General features: G+C 62.9%; 2 protein-coding genes and 1 long non-coding RNA gene across 13 annotated transcripts in view; 2 read left to right on the top strand and 1 right to left on the bottom strand.

Moving 5' to 3' along the window:
• Nucleotides 1–349: 349 nt before the first annotated feature.
• Nucleotides 350–3,185, top strand: NAT14 (N-acetyltransferase 14 (putative)). Of its 3 annotated transcripts, none has more exons than XM_021095039.2 (3): nt 350–400; nt 1,134–1,249; nt 2,029–3,185. In XM_021095039.2, the coding sequence occupies exons 2-3, from the start codon at nt 1,178–1,180 to the stop codon at nt 2,575–2,577; spliced, it is 621 nt and encodes a 206-aa protein (XP_020950698.1). In that variant the 5' UTR covers nt 350–400; nt 1,134–1,177; the 3' UTR covers nt 2,578–3,185. The 3 variants fall into 3 exon arrangements, with proteins under 3 accessions (XP_020950698.1, XP_020950697.1, XP_084818290.1); XM_021095038.2 differs by lacking the exon at nt 350–400 and adding an exon at nt 712–744; XM_084962164.1 differs by lacking the exon at nt 350–400 and adding an exon at nt 712–797 and having other exon boundaries at nt 2,029–2,867.
• A 950-nt stretch (nt 3,186–4,135) lies between these two features.
• SSC5D (scavenger receptor cysteine rich family member with 5 domains) overlaps nt 4,136–17,698 on the top strand; it is a 28,378-nt gene continuing 14,815 nt past the window's right edge. For 4 of the 9 annotated variants that reach the window (XM_021095020.2, XM_021095021.2, XM_021095018.2 and 1 more), the window contains exons 1-12: nt 4,136–4,183; nt 4,637–4,663; nt 4,945–5,253; nt 5,985–6,104; nt 6,268–6,381; nt 6,723–7,031; nt 9,158–9,475; nt 9,715–9,891; nt 12,602–12,919; nt 14,335–14,877; nt 14,962–15,276; nt 15,426–15,602. In XM_021095020.2, the coding sequence (XP_020950679.2) occupies nt 4,159–4,183; nt 4,637–4,663; nt 4,945–5,253; nt 5,985–6,104; nt 6,268–6,381; nt 6,723–7,031; nt 9,158–9,475; nt 9,715–9,891; nt 12,602–12,919; nt 14,335–14,877; nt 14,962–15,276; nt 15,426–15,602 (2,752 nt within the window). In that variant the 5' untranslated portion in view covers nt 4,136–4,158. Of the gene's footprint in view, nt 4,184–4,636; nt 4,664–4,944; nt 5,254–5,603; nt 5,828–5,984; nt 6,105–6,267; nt 6,382–6,722; nt 7,032–7,483; nt 7,811–9,157; nt 9,476–9,714; nt 9,892–12,601; nt 12,920–14,334; nt 14,878–14,961; nt 15,277–15,425; nt 15,603–17,698 lie in introns of those variants that run through there. The other 5 variants (XM_084962146.1, XM_084962142.1, XM_084962143.1 and 2 more) reach the window with 4 other exon arrangements.
• On the bottom strand, nt 10,109–17,224 carry LOC146402486 (uncharacterized). The gene is made up of 4 exons (XR_014806752.1): nt 17,158–17,224; nt 13,166–13,426; nt 11,768–12,960; nt 10,109–11,423 (listed from the first exon to the last, which is right to left on the bottom strand). It is a non-coding gene; the product is annotated as an uncharacterized LOC146402486 (long non-coding RNA).

The raw sequence follows: 17,698 nt of genomic DNA on the forward strand, positions 1-17,698 counted from the left end.
GTGTTTTGGTTCTCAGGTGGCTTGCTTTGCGTCTTGGGGCCAGACGCTTCTCCTATGTGGGGCTCTGTTTATCCCTAAAAAGAAGAGATGCAGGGATCATTATAGGGGGATGCGTTGGAAATCCTTGCTCCGGCACTTGTTCGCCGTAAGTCACCCCCCCACACGGAAAAATGGATGAGTGGGTGGGAATGCGCATCACGAAAGTCACCGAGCCCGGGTGGGTTAGGGTTGGCCAGTGTGAGAGCGAGAGGGCTCAGGATGCTGACGTGGCCCCTCCCGCGAAGGCTCCGGAACCAATGAGCATTGATCCGCTCTCTTCGCCGTCCCGCCCCCCTGCGCTCCGGTTGCTGAGCAACCAGGCGACCTCGGGAGGCCAGCGTGTGTTTCCTTCGCGCGTCGGGTAAGTACCGCTCCCCGCCCCCACCCTGCCGGGTCCACAGTTCCCATCCCCCCCATCCCACCCCCTCCCCAACCCCTATCGGCTCTGGTCCTTCTACAGCCCTCCTTTCCCCATTTCCCTTTCTCCCCGCCGCAGGGTCGCTGCTCCTGCCCTAGTCTCTTCCCAGCCCACGCCCTCCTTCCTCATCCCCCCTCCAGAAGCTTGACCGTGGTTGCTAAGGCTGAGGGCAGGCGCTGCCTACCCCCACAACAGTGCGCGAGTATTACGTCACTTCCGCCGGCTACTCCTTCCAGACCCTGCTTCCCCCCCACACACACTTGTCAAAAGCAAAGTGACCCGCAGAGGTGTTTGCAAGTTCTTGTGCCTGCGACAGACCCCTTTCGGGGGCGATTGGGGGGTGGGGAGCTCGGTCCATTCCCTGGCTGTAGGGGGAGTTTCGTTCACCCGTCGGGCAGCCACGGAACTTGGGAGGGAGCCTGGCCTTGCCAAGTGCTGGCGTACACGGGGCCTTCAGGCGTAGATCGCTGAACGCCCCTGGGGGCCGAGAGGCCTCCCGGGAGACTTTAAAGTGGTGGTCGGGTTGAGAGGGAACCCTGTTCTGTCTCGGACCTCGCTTGGGGCCGCGACTGTCCTCCTTGTTCTCATCCGGGAGATGCTGCTGCGGGTCCGCAGCTCTGGGGCGCTCTGGGGAGCAGAGGTGCCCTCCTGACGCTGACCTGCTCATTTTCGCCAGGTGCGCGCCTGCTCCCTTGGGGGCGCAGGAGCTTGGGGGCTGCCATGGCACCCAGCCATCTATCAGTGCGGGAGATGAGGGAAGATGAGAAACCCCTAGTGCTGGAGATGCTGAAGGTGAGAATGGGCAGGGCCGCCAGGGGGCCTGGGGCGTTGGGTGGCGGGGCGCCAAGGAGCCAGAGAGGGTGGAGGGCAGTGAGGGAGGGCTGGACACCCGCGTGCTCTGGAGGAGACGGGGACAGAATGAGGGGGCACCGGAACCCTGCCTGGGAAGGGGCGGGGGTGAGTGGCTGCAGCCGCGCTGAGCCAGCCCTGATCCCTGGAGAGCTATTTTTTCCTCCTGAGGGACTTCCTGGCTTGGCCCCTTCCCTTTTTAGTACCTTCTGTGTGCCCTGGGGGTCCAGAAGAGTTTTAACGGTTCCAGGGCTGTGCAGCCCACCACGCACCCACTCCTTCCCTATTTTCCCCACTTCCCAGGCTGCCCTGCCCCCAGCCTCCTCGCCCACACTCTTCAAAGTAGAGCCCTCGGGCCTCAGCCTAGCCCTCGAGTGCCCCCAGGTTCCCCCTCCAGCTTCCTCTCCTGTTGTCCAGGGTTGTGATCCTGCTCTGGCTTGGGGCAGTTCCTCCATCTAGCCTTCTCTGGTGCCTCGGGCCTGTGTCTCCACTGAATTAGGACCCCCCCACACACACACACACCCGCCGCCGCCAAGCTCCTGAGTCACCTGCTTGCTCATTAAACCCCTGTGCGGCAGATGTGCCCGCAAGCCCCTCTGCCACAGGCCCCAGCTCAGTGCCATCCCTTTGCCTCAGATCCCTCCCCAGCAGGGTCCGCCCCCCCTCCCAGTCCCTGCTCCCCACGGGAGCCCCACCGCTCTGACTGCTCCTCCTGCCCGCAGGCTGGTGTGAAGGACACAGAGAACCGAGTGGCCCTCCACGCCCTCACGCGGCCTCCAGCCCTGCTCCTCCTGGCGGCTGCCAGCAGCGGCCTGCGCTTCGTCCTGGCCTCCTTTGCTCTGGCCCTGCTCCTGCCTGTGTTCCTGGCTGTGGCGGCCATGAAGCTGGGTCTGCGGGCCCGGTGGGGCTCGCTGCCCCCACCGGGTGGCCTAGGGGGACCCTGGGTGGCCGTGCGGGGCTCGGGGGATGTGTGCGGGGTCCTGGCTCTGGCCCCAGGCTCTAGCGCTGGGGATGGGGCCCGGGTCACCCGCCTCTCTGTCTCTCGCTGGCACCGCCGCCAAGGTGTGGGCAGGCGGTTACTGGCCTTTGCCGAATCTCGGGCTCGAGCCTGGGCAGGTGGCATGGGGGAGCCCCGGGCCCGGCTCGTGGTCCCGGTGGCCGTGGCCGCGTGGGGTGTGGCAGGGATGCTGGAGGGCTGCGGCTACCAGGCCGAGGGGAGCTGGGGCTGCATGGGCTACACGCTGGTGAGGGAATTCAGCAAGGACCTGTGACTCCAGACCCCAGAGGGAGGAAGCCAGTGCTTAGAGAGCAGCTGCTGTGCACAGGCGACTTGACACCCTCCCTTTGCCCACTCAGGGCCTAAAAACTGAGGCCGCCAGAAGGCAAGAGACCTCACCGCAGTCTGACGTCTGCCTGTCATGTTTGAACTTGTCAGAGAGGTCACGCTGTCCAGCCCCTGCTTCGGGTTCTCTCTGCACGGGGAGACCTCCCCGTCTGGCTGCCACGCCTGTGCCACCTGTGCCACGGGCCTGGGGAGATGTGCGGCGGGAAGAGGGAGGCTAAGCGAGTACGCCCCCCCCCAGGGTTAGGACGTGGCGGGGGCACCCCTCATGGGACAAGGCCCCTGGGGAACTGGATGGGGTTGATGCCTGTGCTTGGAGGGGGTGGGGCTGCAGAAGCAGCAGAGATGGGGTGAGCAGAGCCTTGGCAGAGGAGGGCTGTCTGTCTGGAGAGAGCTCCAGGGGAGGGGGGCAGTGGGCCCAGGGCTGCCCGGCCAGGCCAGCCCTTCCCTGGGAAGGTGAGAGCCGAGCGGGGCAGCCAGACCCATCTAGTTTTTTACACTCGTTTGTTAATAAAACCTGAAACTGCTGTGAGCCCATCTCCCTCTCTCTCTCTGATGCCTTTTCCAGTCCGTCTCTGAACCCCCGCTTCTGGCTGGCTCCTCCTTTCCCAGGGTTGACATTAGCTGTCGGTGGGGGTGCTGGACTGGCAGCGGGGGATGCAGTGAGCTCACGGCGGCGGCCCTGCTCCCTGCCAGCCCTCTGACTCACGCTCCCCATTACTGCATTTTTTCCGCCTCACAGCTGCTTGGTGCAGAGAGAGAGTGTGGGGCTGCCCTCCCCCACTCAGGCCTGACCCTCGATTGGCCCAACCCCTGGCCTCAGTTTCCTCAGGAGACACACAAGCTCGACCACTGCTCCCCTCCCTCAGATGCGGGCTGGGGACTTTGTGTGCACATCCCCCAGGGGAGTGGAGAGAGGGGTTTCTTAGTCTCCTGTCTCAATCAAGAAAGTCCTTCCTGGAGTCTGGCTGCACATCTCTTGCTGCGCCCTGAGCCCCAGATGTGCCAGGTCCCTAACCGGGGCGGCTGAAGTGCATCTACCCTCAGAGCCCTCTTCCCTGGTCCCACCAGCCTTCCCTGGCTGAACAGAGAGGAGATTGAGCCCCGCCCCATGCTCGCACCCCCGTGTGCACCCCAGTTCGGATCCCTCCCCGCAGCCTGCCGACCCCTGAGCATCTCAGCCCAGCGTGCCTTCTCCTGGCCGGGCCGCCCTTCTCCCGCGTGGGTGTCTGCAGTTGGACACTCTCCCTCCCGCCTGCCAACGCCCTCCTCCCCAGGCCTCAGGCGCCGGCCAGCCCCCTCCCCGCCCCCACTCCTGTCCCCTGCTGCCTCCTCGGCAGCCTCTCTTCCTCCTGGCAGAGCGTCCAGCCCAGCCTGCTCCTCCCTGGGTCCAAGGCGCCTTCAGCAGGCAGGCGCGGCCCTCCCTCCCTTCCTCCCAGCGGTGGCCGCCACCTCCTCCCTCTCCGGCTCCAGTCCCCTCTCACCCCATCCCCGCCCCGACTCTGCAAACATGAGGGTCTTGGCCTGCCTCCTCGGTGAGTGACCCCTTCTCCTCGGGGATGCAGGGGCCTGAGCCCTGCCCTCTGACCCCTGAGCTCAGCCACTGGGAGGCCTCCAACTTCTGGGCCAGTCCCTGTTCCTCGGGGGATGTGGGGCTTCTGCCCTCCGGCCTGATCCCCCAGGGTCTCCGCCTCTGGCACACTCAGCCCCACCCTCTTAGGCCCACCCCAGGAACCTACCTGCCGCCCCCACACCAGCCCTGACCCTGTGGGGTGTCACCCATCCTTTAACCTTTAGCCAGGCCTCTGGGGAGCGCGAAGGGCTGGCCCCCTGCCTGGACCTGAGGCGTCTGGGGCCCCGCCCACCTCAGGGACCTGAACCTTGCCAGGCCCTCGGCTCAGAGCCCTGCTTCCTAGCTAGCGGGGTTTCTGGGTCAGAGGTGTGAGGCCCTCACTCTGTCCCTCCCACCCCTCCAACCTCCCTTCCAGCGGCTCTGATGGGGATCCAGGCTGTTGGTAAGTGGCCCCAAACACGTCTTCCCTCTGGCCTTGCTCAGCTCCATCCCATGCCCAGCCTTGCCCTCTGCTGGACCCACTTCCCTCAGGACCACCTGGGCGTCCAGCCCCGTGCTTCCTACGAGGCTGGGGCACCACTGCTCTCCCAGACACCCAGGATTCGGCATCAGCAGCCAGGGGGAGCTGGCTCCCAGTCACGCTCTGGCATTCCACCCCCAGCCCCTCCCCTCCCCTTGGCCCCAGGGTCTCCAGGATGTCACAGCCTTTCCTCTGTCCCCCAGAGCGGCTGCGTCTGGCTGATGGCCCCCATGGGTGCGCTGGCCGCCTGGAGGTGTGGCACGGCGGGCGCTGGGGCACTGTGTGTGACGACGGGTGGGACCTTCGGGACGCCGCCGTGGCCTGCCGGGAGCTGGGCTGCGGGGGTGCGCTGGCCGCCCCTGGAGGGGCCTTCTTCGGGGAGGGCACGGGGCCGGTGTGGCTGAGCGAGCTGGCCTGTCGGGGCAGCGAGCGGCAGCTGGGCCTCTGCCCCCACCGGGGCTGGAAGGCCCATATCTGCTCCCACGAGGAGGACGCCGGTGTCGTCTGTGCAGGTAAGGCGCCCTCGGCCCTCTCTGGGAACCCAAGTCCTCAGCCCTGTAACCCTGAGAATCGAGACGTCCAGATGCCCCAACCCTTGACAGCCCCTAAAGCCAGGATTCACCATGGCCCTGGAGGGCCCAGCCGCCGCCTCACCCAGGGTCTGCCCCTCCATAGGCTCCATAGCGTCCGGCTGTTGGATGGCGAGAATGTGGAATAACCCCCTCCGAACCGAAAAGGTCCTTTGAGACTGATAAACAAAGCGGGCAATTCCTTGAAGTGGGATTAGGAGGTTTATCGTTGGGAACTCGCAGGCAGGCAGGCAGGCTCAGGCAGACAGTGAACCAGAGGCGTTTCTTTGCAGCTGCACTTTGCACCCCTGAAAGGGTGCAGGGAGATTTAAAGGGGCCAACGCTAGAGACAGCATCTGACTACCCAAGGGCCGGTCTGCAGGAACAGGAACTGGCGTTCGTTCTCCCCCCACCCCGCCCCACCTGGGGGTCTCATGACCACCACTACTCCTAGGTCGTTAGGCGTCTGCATCGGCAGTAGGCATCCACCCCATGTTCATAGTGGAAGAAGGCAAGGGTAAAAGCTGAGAGGGAACCTCTCTGGTTTGGGCGGGTTCCTGGTGAGGAGGCTAAAGCTCAGCCTTGCGGAGAGGGAAGCGGGCAGGACCGCGGGCCTGGGATGGCGCCGACAAAGCGGAGCCCGTGTGGTCCAGCCCCACACTGCTCTTCCCAAGGTCAGCGTGTGGCTGACTCCAGGGACCGAGAGGACTCACCTTCAATCCTGGACAGGGACCCGTGGCCGGGGCTGTCTGGGGAGCTGAGCCCCAGCTCGGAGGAGCCCCCCGTGACACCTGGTGAGAAGCTCCCCCCCATGCCCTCTCTCCTGCATCAGCTGTGAGAGCTGCCCGTGCCCTCCTCACCCCCGAAGGCCCCCGCCACGCACAGGAGCTTTGGGGACAGACCCGCAGCCCCAGGAGGTGCAGCTCCCAACCTCCCCGCTTCTGTCTCCTTGCCCAGCCCCCCGCCCAGCCGGGACCCCTCAGAACACCTCTCGGAGGAAGAGCCCCAGGCCGTCCAAGCAGGCCAAGTCCACTAGGGCCCCTCTGCTGACTGCTGGAGCCCCTCGCCAGGGTAAGTCCCGCGGGTCCCCCTCTGCCAATCTGGATGGGGAGGCCCCCAGGTGCTGTCCTTGTGGCATCCGGGCATCCGCAGCGCTGGGGATTCCCAGTCAGGCCCAGGCTCCCCCGCTTCTCCCCACACCTAGCCTGGTATCCACTCCCAGGGCCCATGCCCCCTACCCTGCTCAGAGCCTGGCTGTCCCCTTGAAGGCCAGCTGGCAGGCCGATCTCAGCCACTGTCCCCTCAGGGTCTCTGTTTCCCCAGATGGAAAACGAGGGTGCTTGAATCCTCCAATCACCCGCTGCCTCGCACCAGGCCCCTCACCGTCCCCCTCTCCCTGCTCCCCTCCCCAGAGCGGCTGCGCCTGGTCTCTGGCCCCCACGGGTGCTCGGGCCGCCTGGAAGTGTGGCACGGTGGGCGCTGGGGCACCGTGTGCGACGACGGCTGGGACCTGCGGGACGCCGCAGTGGCCTGCCGCGAGCTGGGCTGCGGGGGCGCGCTGGCGGCCCCGGGAGGGGCCAGATTTGGCCCTGGCTCAGGGCCCGTGTGGATGGACGACGTGGGGTGCGGAGGGGGAGAGCAGGCCCTGCGGGACTGTCCCCGAAGCCCCTGGGGCCGGAGCAACTGTGACCACAGCGAGGACGCCGGACTGGTCTGCACCGGTAGGTCCCTCCCGCCGGCCCGGACCCCGCCCCACGCGATGACATCATGACACTCATTTTAAGGGGCTCCCCCTTCCCTTCCCTCCCTCCCTCCCATCTTCCCTCCTCCCTCCTTCCCTCTCTCCCTCCTCTGTTTCCTCCCTTCCTCCTCCTCTCCCTTCTCCTTTCCTTCCTTTTTTTCCCTCCCACCCCCCCCCCCTTCCTGCCTCCTTGCTGCACCCGATTTCATTAAGCCCCATCCCTGCCGGCGGCGCCGACACCGCCGGCACAGGAGAGACCCAGTCCCCCGTCTCAGGACTCTTAGTCCCCCTGCTGCGGCTGCAGCTGGCCCAGGGCGGGGGCGGCCCACAGGTGCGGGGTGGGAAAATCTGGGCAGTCAGGAGGCGCCCACCCAGGCAGGGGACAGGAAAAGCTTCCGTCTGCGGATGGGAAGGGGGAGGGAAGGGCCTCCACCAGCGTCCAGCGCTCTGCCCAGTGCTGCGGTGCCAGGAGCTGGCTCAGAGCCTCACCCTGCTTCATAGCCCGCGGGTGGATGACCGCCCCACCCTTCATGGATGCAGAAGGCAGGCAGCCGACCCAGACCTTAACCCGCAGGGTCTCTTCCACGCATCGGGGGACCTGGGGATTGGGTATAGGGTGTGTTGGGGACGAAGACCAGGGGGACCAGGATGGGAACCAGATCAACGAACAGGGGGCAGTCAGGGTGGCCCCGCTGCGTGCCATAGGGTGGAAAACATGTGGGGGCAGAAGCGGGGTCCCTGAAGCCCGGTTGCCAGAAGGTGAGTTGAGGTTCCAGAGGGGGTAAGTTGTTGGGGCAAAGTGAACCGCTCGGGAGCTTGGTTTCCCACTTAGCAGCCTTGCTCCTCCAGGCAGCCCGGGGAGGGAGCAGGAGAGCAGGCCAGTAGTGTGTCACCCTCGCTGGTTGGTCCTGGTCTCTAGAGCACCGACTGAGGCAGATGGGGGCCAGAGAGATAACCCAACTCTTTTTACAGAAGTGTACCCCCAATCCAGCAAGAGGTCAGCGTCTAGACTAGTGGCTCTCAGGGCACGTGGGCAGCATCTGGAGGCGTTTCTGGGCATCTCGGCCATGTGGGGCAGCAGGGGTCCTGCCAGTATCTGGGGGTGGGGCCTAAGGACGCTGCTGGACATTCTACCTCTCCTCCCAGCACAGAATGGTCCGACCCCGGTGTCAGGGGTGCTGAGGCTGAGAGGCCCGGCTTTACAGGGCTGGGGAGGGCAGCTGAGGAGGGGACCCGCTTGGGGAGGTGGGGGGGAGGGCATCAGGGCTGGGGTTCCCAGGGCAGGTCCATGGGAAGGCAGGGACATGGGGAGTGGGTAGGCAAGAGTTGGACTCTTTTTTTTTTTTTTTTGTCTTTTTAGGGCCACACCCACAGCATAAGGAGGTGCCCAGGCTAGGAGTCTAATCGGAACTGTAGCCGCCGGCCTATGCCACAGCCACAGCAACTCGAATCCAAGCCGTGTCTGCGACCTACACCACAGCTCACAGCAATGCCGGATCCTAACCCACTGAGAACCTGCATCCTGGAGTTCCCGTCGTGGCGCAGTGGTTAACGAATCCGACTAGGAACCATGAGGTTGCGGGTTCGGTCCCTGCCCTTGCTCAGTGGGTAAACGATCTGGCGTTGCCGTGAGCTGTGGTGTAGGTTGCAGATGCAGCTTGGATCCCACGTTGCTGTGGCTATGGCGTGGGCCGGCGGCTACAGCTCTGATTTGATTCCTAGCCTGGGAACCTCCATATGCCACGGGTGCGGCCCAAAGAAATAGCAAAAAGAAAAAAAAAAAAAAAAGAACCTGCATCCTCATGGATGCTCGTCAGATTCGTTTCCACTGAGCCACGACGGGAACTCCCAGAGTTGGATTCTTGGAGAGTGATTTCCCCACCGCCCCCCAGAGCCTTGTCCTCATGGGCAAGCTGAACATCCATTTTGCTGTACCATCTGGGCATAAAGCAGGACCCTCCTAGAGCCTGCACCTGCTCACGTGTCCTAGTTACCCGAGCAATGGCTACACCTGCTCACGCGTTCTAGTTACCTGTGTGCAGACCTTGGTACCAGCTCATCCACCGCAGTTCTCCATCTCTCTGTTCTCCCTCTCCCCACATCCAGGCCCGGCCCCTCGCCTGCGTCTGGCTGATGGCCCCCATGGGTGCGCTGGCCGCCTGGAGGTGTGGCACGGCGGGCGCTGGGGGTCGGTGTGTGATGACGCCTGGGACCTGCGAGACGCCGCCGTGGCCTGCCGCGAGCTGGGCTGTGGGGGCGCGCTGGCCGCCCCTGGAGGGGCCTTCTTCGGGGAGGGGGCCGGACCCATCCTCCTAGACGATCTTCGCTGTCGGGGAAATGAGACGGCCTTGCGCTTCTGCCCGGCACGGCCCTGGGGCCAGCACGACTGTCACCACCGGGAGGACGCCGGGGCTGTGTGTGACGGTGAGAGGGCCTAGGAGAGAGGCCAGGGAGGTGGGTGTGGGCGAGCCTCGACTGGGGGGGCACAAACTGAGGGGTCCTGTGTGTCCCCGATGCATACCCCACGTGTCCCACGTTCCATCCAGACTCCCACCTCGTCCTTGTCCGTGAAACATCACCCTACATCCATGGTCCGGGGATGGCAGGTGTGGGGGGCCCGCCTGCAGCGCAGCAGTGGTGGTGATGGGCTCTTCCTGCCCCAGGTATGCCCCTCGGGTACGTCCCTCCCACGGCCCCTGCGGTGGACAGCAACAGCTCCAGGCCCAGGGAGGCTGCCTCCAGGCCCCCACCCCCTGCAGCGAGCCAGGCCCCAGGGACAGCAGGCCTTCCACCTCCGCCCGCCTCCCCTACCGCCCCTCGGGAGCCTGGTCCCGAAGCTGGTGAGTCCCTCCTGCTCGCCAAACGTGGGGCTGAGCCCCTGGTCCCCGCCTGCGGTCATCAGCCCCCACGGGACCCCCCCCAGCTTGACTGTCTGGGGAAGGGAATGTGGGGGGAACAGAGCCCACACTCGGAAGGGCCCAGCTTGGTTCCACGCACTCCTCTCACAAGGCCGCCTCCTTCTCACAAATGCTCCAAGCACTGGATCAGCGATGGCTCTTGTTTTAAGATACAGGTTTTATTATTAGTCAGGTGTGGCCGGGACAACACTTGATGAGATGACGGTCCCTGGAAAGGTGGTTGGTTCCTCCCAGGTCCCAAGAGGAGGGGACAGCCCCCCACACAGCACGGGGCCCACGGGGAAGCACCAGGCTCAGTCGGGAGGCAGAGGGAGCTGGGCGAACATGGGTGAAGCCCTGGGCGTGGCTTCCATGGGGAGAATGGACGTGGCAGGGGAGCCAGGGGGGCTGGTCTGAATTGCTTCTGTGCACTCAGGGGCGCAGGGGGTGCCCGGGTGGACGGGCACCTGCCCCAGGGGTGACAGGGCAGGTGGAGCGTGGCTGGAGTGCGAGCCTGATGGCGGCGGGGTTGGGCTCTGTTGGGCACAGGAAGCGTGCGTTCCAGTAGGCTCCTGTCTCTGGGATTAGCAGTCCCTCCAGCTCCAGCAAGGCCCCAGGACGTCAGAGCATCAGGCGTGGCAAATAAAAAGGCCGGCAGGAGTGGGAACTTGATCACTATGAGCAGAGACTTCTTTCCCCTTTTTTTCTTCTTTTAAGGGCTGCACGTGCGGCCCATGGAAGTTCCTAGCGAGGGGTTGAATCTCGGGTGCATCTGAGGCCTGCACCACAGCCACAGCAACACCGGATCCTTAATTTGCTGAGCAAGGCCAGGGATCGAACCCGCATCCTCACCGACACTGTGTCAGGCTCTCAACCTGCTGGAGCCACAATAGGAACGCCCCCTTTTTCTGAATAATAATGATAATATTTACACGCACTCAGCGCTCCCTGGCTCCTGTGACCAGTGCTGTTCCCAGCCTGTCACACGTCTCCATCAGATAGGGCTCCGAACGCTCATGCCCTGGGTATTGCCTGGTTTCTATGTTATGAATGAGGCCCCGCAGCTAAAAAGCAGGAGAGCCAGGACCCTAGGGAGGGCAGTTTGTTCCAAGCCCACTTTCTTTCTTTTTTCCTTTCGGCCATGCCCGAGGCATGCAGGAGTTCCTGGGCCAGGGACCGAACCTGTGCCACAGCAGTAACAACACCAGGTGCTTAACCTGCTGAGCCACCAGGGAACTCCCAGAGCCAACTTTATTTTATAATTGTGCTAAAATATATACACCATAAAATTGATCATTTTAAACTTTTTCTTTTTTTTTTTTTTTTTAGGGCTGTACTCGTGACATATGGCGGGAGATTCCTAGGCTAGGGTTCGAATTGGAGCTGTAGCTGCTAGGCTATACCACAGCCACACCAGATCCAAGCCAAGTCGGCGACCTACACCACAGCCACAGCAATGCTGGATCCTTAACCCACTGAGCAAAGCCAGGGATCGAACCTGTGTCCTCATGGATGCTACTCAGATTCATTAACCTGAGCCACAACGGGAACTCCTAAACCATTTTTAAACGTAACTGTTCAGTAGTATAAAATACGCCGTAAAGAAGTTCCTGCCTTGGCGCAGTGGGTTAGGAATTCGACTGCAGTAACTTGGGTCCCTGCAGAGGTGCGGGTTTGATCCCCGGCCTGGCACAGTGAGTTAAAATACCCTGTCAGGGAGTTCCCGTCATGGCGCAATGGTTAACGAATCCGACTAGGAACCATGAGGTTGTGGGTTCGATCCCTGGCCTTGCTCAGTAGGTTAAGGATCTGGCATTGCCATGAGCTGTGGTGTAGGCCGCAGACGTGGCTTGGATCTGGCATTGCTGTGGCTCTGGCGTAGGCCAGCGGCCACAGCTCTGATTGGATCCCTAGCCTGGGAACTTCCATATGCTGGGGTGCAGCCCTAAAAAGACCAAAAAAGACAACAACAACAACAAAAAAGACACTGTCAGTGTGGTGCAGCCGTCACCACTGCCATCTCCAGAACCTTTTTTCATCCCAGATACCCCAGACCCGCTGCTCAGTCACCTCCTGTGCCCCATCTCCCTAGCCCCGCATGTGCCATTCACTCTTCTGTCTGTAGGAATGTGGTGACTCCAGGCGCCGTGTGGAAGTGGAGTCCTACAGTTTGTCTTTTTGCGTCTGGCTGATCTCACCGAGCGTAGGGCTCTCCAGGCGCATCCACACTGTGGCGTGTGTCAGAATTTCTTTTGAATGGCTGACTAGTGTTCCACTGTGTGGACGGACCACGTGGGCTCATCTGTTCGTCCACCATGGGCACTTGGGTCGCTTCCCCCTTTTGGCTCCTGTGAAGAACACGCTGCTGTGCACGTTCGTGTGCGTGTTGGGGGGAATGCCCGCTTTCACCTGGCTTTGGGTCTGTTCCCGGGAGGATCCAGGAGGACTTCTGGGCACGCAGTACCTGCGCTGAGCTTTCCAAGGAACTGCCCTGTACCCCTGACGTGCCCCCTGTGCAGCAGCACAGCACAGGCCCGGATGAGCGCCCGCTGCTGGGAAGGAAGCATGGGTGATGGAAGAGGCAGGGAAGGTGGAGGAAGACTCAGCCAGACTGCCTCCCTGACGCGCATTCTTCATGACTCTTCCACCGCAGGGTCCCCTCAGCTGCGCCTTGTGGCTGGGCCCAGCAGGTGCTCAGGCCGGCTGGAGGTGTGGCACGATGGGCGCTGGGGGACGGTGTGTGACGACAGCTGGGACCTGCGGGACTCGGCTGTGGTCTGCCGGGAGCTGGGCTGCGGCAGCCCTCGGCTGTCAGACCCCGCTGCTGGCCGCTTTGGCTGGGGCGCCGGCCCCATCTGGCTGGACGACGTAAGGTGCATGGGGACGGAGGCTTCCCTTGCTGACTGCCCCGCGGCTCCCTGGGGGAAGCACAACTGTGCTCACAATGAGGATGTGGGAGTCACCTGCACTGGTAAGAAGGCCCTGGCGGTCTGCTGGCTCCTGGAGGGCTTCCTGGAGGAGGGAACAGGGAACTAACATTGAGGGCCCGCCTCCTAAGCCCCTGCTCTGGGCTGGCTATTTTCGTACCTGTGACCACATTCACACCTTATGATAAGGCTGGATTGGTGGGTATTATGCCCATTTTACGAATGCAAAGGCTGAGGCACAGAAAGGTTAAGTAATTGGCCTAAGGTCACACAGCAAGTAAGTGGCCTACCTGGGATTCTTCCTCCTCCTCCCTTCCCCATGAATCCAGGAAGTCTCCCACCTAGAGGGAGTGCTGACCTCCCCAAGATGAAAGGATGTAGGGGGAGTTTCCATTGTGGAAACAAATCTGACGAGTATCCATGAGGATGCAGGGTCAATCCATGGCCTCGCTCAGTGGGTCAGGGATCTGGTGTTGCTGTGAGCTGTGGTGTAGGTTGCACATGCCGCTCAGATCCCATGTGCCTGTGGCCGTGGCTGGCGGCTTCAGCTCCTACAAAAAGAAAAAAAAACAAAAACAAAAACTGAAAAGCCATCAAAGTCAGAAGCACAGTTTCCTGGTTCAAGTCAGCCGAGGGAAGAGGCATGTGGGGCTGGGTCCAGGAGACCCTCATGGAGCCCCCAGCTCTTCTCATGCAGGGAAGTCATGCAGATGGCACTTAATTCTCCCAGCAACACACACACAGTGCCACTAACCAGGGACGCTCATCCAGCCCTGAGGTCAGCGTCGTTGTAGGAGCTTTGTTGTGAGACGTGACTGGCGGCCCACAAATCACCTTCTTAACATAGATGGTCCAGGTGGCCCCAGCCCCCAGGGGAACAACGCACTCTTCCCAGACAGGACATCTAGGGCCTGCCGCTTGCTCCAGCGGCCAGGGGCAAAGGGCCAGACCTTTCCTTGGGTGGGGTTAAGCCTTGTCCTGCATCATTCACCCCTGGCATCACGGCATCTGCTACCTTCCCTGCGCTGATCAGAGAGGTAAGCAGTGGCGGCCGCAGGGATGGACTGACTCTGTCTCTCCTTTTCCTATCCTCCCAAGGGCCACAGGAGCCACAGAAGGGTATTGAGCTGGAGAAGGACTGGGTACCGTCCTGGTGGGGCGGTGGGGGCTGGACAGGGAGGGAGGCCAGTCCAAAGGAAGCAGGGCCTTGGCTGGGGAGACGGAGAGCACAGGTCAGGTGTCAGGGGGCGAAGGAGAGTCACATCATGGGTGCAAGTGCCCAGAGGCGGGGGTGGTGCCAGCTCTAGGCCTGGCTCACAGTAGAGGCTAAGGACACGTTTGTGATGTGAACGAAGGAATGGGAACTTGGTGGGTGACGGCAGAGGGGAGATGACAGGAGGGCCTTTTTGGATGACATCGTGGTGGCTGCCCTCTTCCCTGTCCTTCCCCTGGCTTCCAGGAATGCCCGGCCTGGACTCCATCTCAGACCCCTTCAGTTGGAGCTGGATCCCTGGCCTGGGTCGAGATCCGGGTGTCTGGCTCCCAGGGGAGCTGGCCACTAAGCCCTCTGCCAGGCTGACGCCCAGTGTTCCCGAGAAAACCACCACCAAGGCCCCAGGGAAGATGCCCAAGAGCACGAAGAAGTGGGGGACCAAAACCACAAAGAAACCGACCACACAGCCTCCCGAGATGCCAACCACGAAGCACTCCAGGGCCCCGGGCACCCAGGGTCCCCCAGAACTGACCTCACGGACCACTGCCACAACCCTGCCCCCCGAGGCCTCGCGAAGACCAACCTCTGCGCCCACCACTAGGCTGACTTCACACGCCCCTGTGACGCGCACTCCCCGGGCCCCCCGGGAGCGGAGCTCCAAGACCATGGCCGCGCCAACCAAGCAAGAGCCTGGAGAAATGACCTCTGAGGCCCCGGTGGAGCCGTCGGCTGAGATCCTAGGAGAAGGTTCTCCAGAGTCATCTAAAGAACCAGCCACTGGGGGGTCAGGTGAGTGGAAGGAGCAGGAAGGCTGAGGCTGATCCCTCTGACCGCCGCCGCCGACCCCTCCTGACCCGGCCCTTCTACCGGCAGGCCCGTTCCGGGTTCGTCTGGCTGATGGGCCCAACCGATGTGCGGGCCGGCTGGAGGTTTGGCATGCTGGACGCTGGGGGACAGTGTGCGATGACGGCTGGGACCTGCGGGACAGCACTGTGGTGTGCTGGGAGCTGGGCTGTGGAAGGGTCCGGCCCCGGGTGGGCAAAACCCACTACGGCCCCGGGACCGGGCCCATCTGGCTGGATGATGTGGGCTGCAAGGGGAGCGAGGCCTCGCTGAGCGACTGCCCCTCGAGGGGGTGGGGACAGCACAACTGCGACCACGAGGAGGACGTGGGGCTCACCTGCACTGGTACTTCGGGGTGGGCGGCCCAGGGGGCGTGGCCGGCGCGGCGTGGGGGCGGGGCGGCGTGGGGACCAGGCGCCCCGCAGGGGCTCCGGGCGATTCAGGCCGGGGGCTTGGAGCAGCAGCGAGGATTCGCTCCTCTGATTTCTCCCAAGGCTACTCGGATGAGGAGGACTATCCCCCCTGGACCTGGGACCCCACCTCGGGAGAGGACGTGGCCAAGGGGACCACCGCTGCAGGGATGCCTGGACGCTCTCCCTCCTGGGGCACCACTAGGAGGCCAGGGACCCCCGCCGTCGCCGCCACAGCAACGAGGCGCCTTCCAGGCACAGGTTAGGGGCTGGGCCGGGGCGGGCGGGGGCCTCCATAAACCTCACTGCCGGGCTCTCAGAAAGACCCTCTTCGGAGTTCCCGTCGTGGCGCAGTGGTTTACGAATCCGACGAGGAACCATGAGGTTGCAGGTTCGATCCCTGGCCTTGCTCCGTGGGTTAAGGATCTGGCATTGCCGTGAGCTGTGGTGTAGGTTGCAGACGCGGCTCAGATCCTACGTTGCTGTGGCTCTGGCGTAGGCCGGCAGATACAGCTCCGATTAGACCCCTGGCCTGGGAACCTCCATATGCTGCAAGAGCGGCCCAAGAAATGGCAAACACACACACACACACACACACACACACACAAGAAGAAAAGAAAGACCCTCAATGAGCCGGCCTCCCTCCAGAGACCCTAAAGACCCTCCCTCTTCGGGTGCCACAGAGCCTCGAAGAGGAGACCTCGGGTGTCTCTGAGAACCAGACCAGGCTCCGCAAAGCCGGAGCCCACAGCCCTCCTGCAGACGCACGAGGGCCTCTGGGAATCAGCCGTGATCCTGGAGCCTGGGCCCCATCCAGAGCCCCCTCAACGCGAATCCTCTGGACCACATGCCGGAGGCCACCCTCTGGACACCCGGCCTGCCAACCCCAGCCCTTGAGCCCGTCCTCCCAGCTTGCACTCTGGTCTGGGTCAGACTGTGGCTGAGGCGGGATGGTGTCATCCAGACCCAGGGTTCTGGCCCGTGGCCTGTCTCGGTGCCTGTTTCTCTCCTTCCAGCTCGGCTGCCACGCCTGGGCCCATTTCTCCACCTGGTGCGTGTGTGTGTGTGTGTGTGTGTGTGTGAGAGAGAGAGAGAGAGACCTCTGTCTGTACCCAGGGGTCCCTCCTGATCCACCTCTGCTCCTCCTCCTCACACGCTCCCTCTTTTTTCTTTTAATTTCTCACCCTCCTCATCTCCATCAGGCTACTTTCCCCCACTGTCCCACCCTCTTTCTCACGTCTTTCTTAACTTCACACTCCCATCATTTCTAGTTCGCCTTTTTCCCCCGGGCGTCTTTATCTTTTTTCCCCTCTGCATCCGATGTTTTCTCTCGCGTCCTCGTTTTTTGACGCCCTCTCCATCTCCTGTGTCCTACTCTTCTTTCATTTTCATTTCGAGTTTCTCACGCTCATCTTCCCTATTCCACACTCAGTTTTTCACAGTCAGTTTCTCTTTCTTTGGGTCTTTGGGTCTATTTTTGTCTTTCTCTTTCACCACCCCCGCCCTTGTCCTTGTCTCCATGGCCTCACAGCCTCTCTTTCACATTTTTTCTCTGCTTACCAAGGGCACACCTGGTTACCCCCATTTTTCAGTTTTTCGTGCCCGGTTTCCTTTCCTCTCCCTCCAGAGGCTCCCTGTCCCTTGCGCTCCCACTGCCTCGCCCTCCACCGCTTCACACTCGATCCGCGCCCCCTGCCCAGGGTGGGTTCTCCCCTCTCCCTTCCTCCGTCCCTCATCTTTCTGCGTGTCCATCCCACCATTCCCTCTCCTGTCTCTCCCTCCCTCCATTTCTTGCATGGTTCATCCAGCCACTTGCCCCGGGCGTCGCCGGTTCTGATCCCTCCGCAGGACCCTGGCCCTCGGGCCATTTGTCGCCTTTCTCCCCCCCCCCCCGCCCCGCACGCTCAGCACGCACGCGCACTCCACGGCCCTCGGCGAGGGGGCGGGGCCTCGGGTGGAGGGGCGGGCCGGAAGGCGTCATAGGCGCGCTCTGCGTCCTGATTGGCCAGTTGGCGGCTGTAAAAGCCGGCGAGGGGTGAGGCGCGCTGCCCTCCCGCTAGGTGGCGTCTGTCTCAGATGGTTGTGGTGCTGACCCGCGGGGAGGAGCGGACCTCGGGGGCTTGGCGACTTGGGCTCGGGGAGCACCTAAATTGTGAGTTAGGGCTCAGTTTCTAGACCTGCCGCTCTCAGGTGCGGTGTGGCCAAGATTCCAGAGCCTTTGTTCTCTGCCACCCGGCGCCGCCTCCCTATCCCGTAGCGCCGCCTTGTGGTGGAGACGGTCCGATGCTGGCCGCGAGCGGCTTCGTGAGCGGCTGGGTCCGGCCGGCTGTGGGGAGCTCCTCTTCCTGGTTGGGGAG

This window comes from Sus scrofa, chromosome 6, assembly GCF_054392235.1.
Source record: "Sus scrofa isolate SSC_HxYL_T2T_F1_AM1 chromosome 6, Sscrofa_HxYL_maternal_Yorkshire_Landrace_v2.0, whole genome shotgun sequence".
Lineage (NCBI taxonomy): Eukaryota > Metazoa > Chordata > Mammalia > Artiodactyla > Suidae > Sus > Sus scrofa.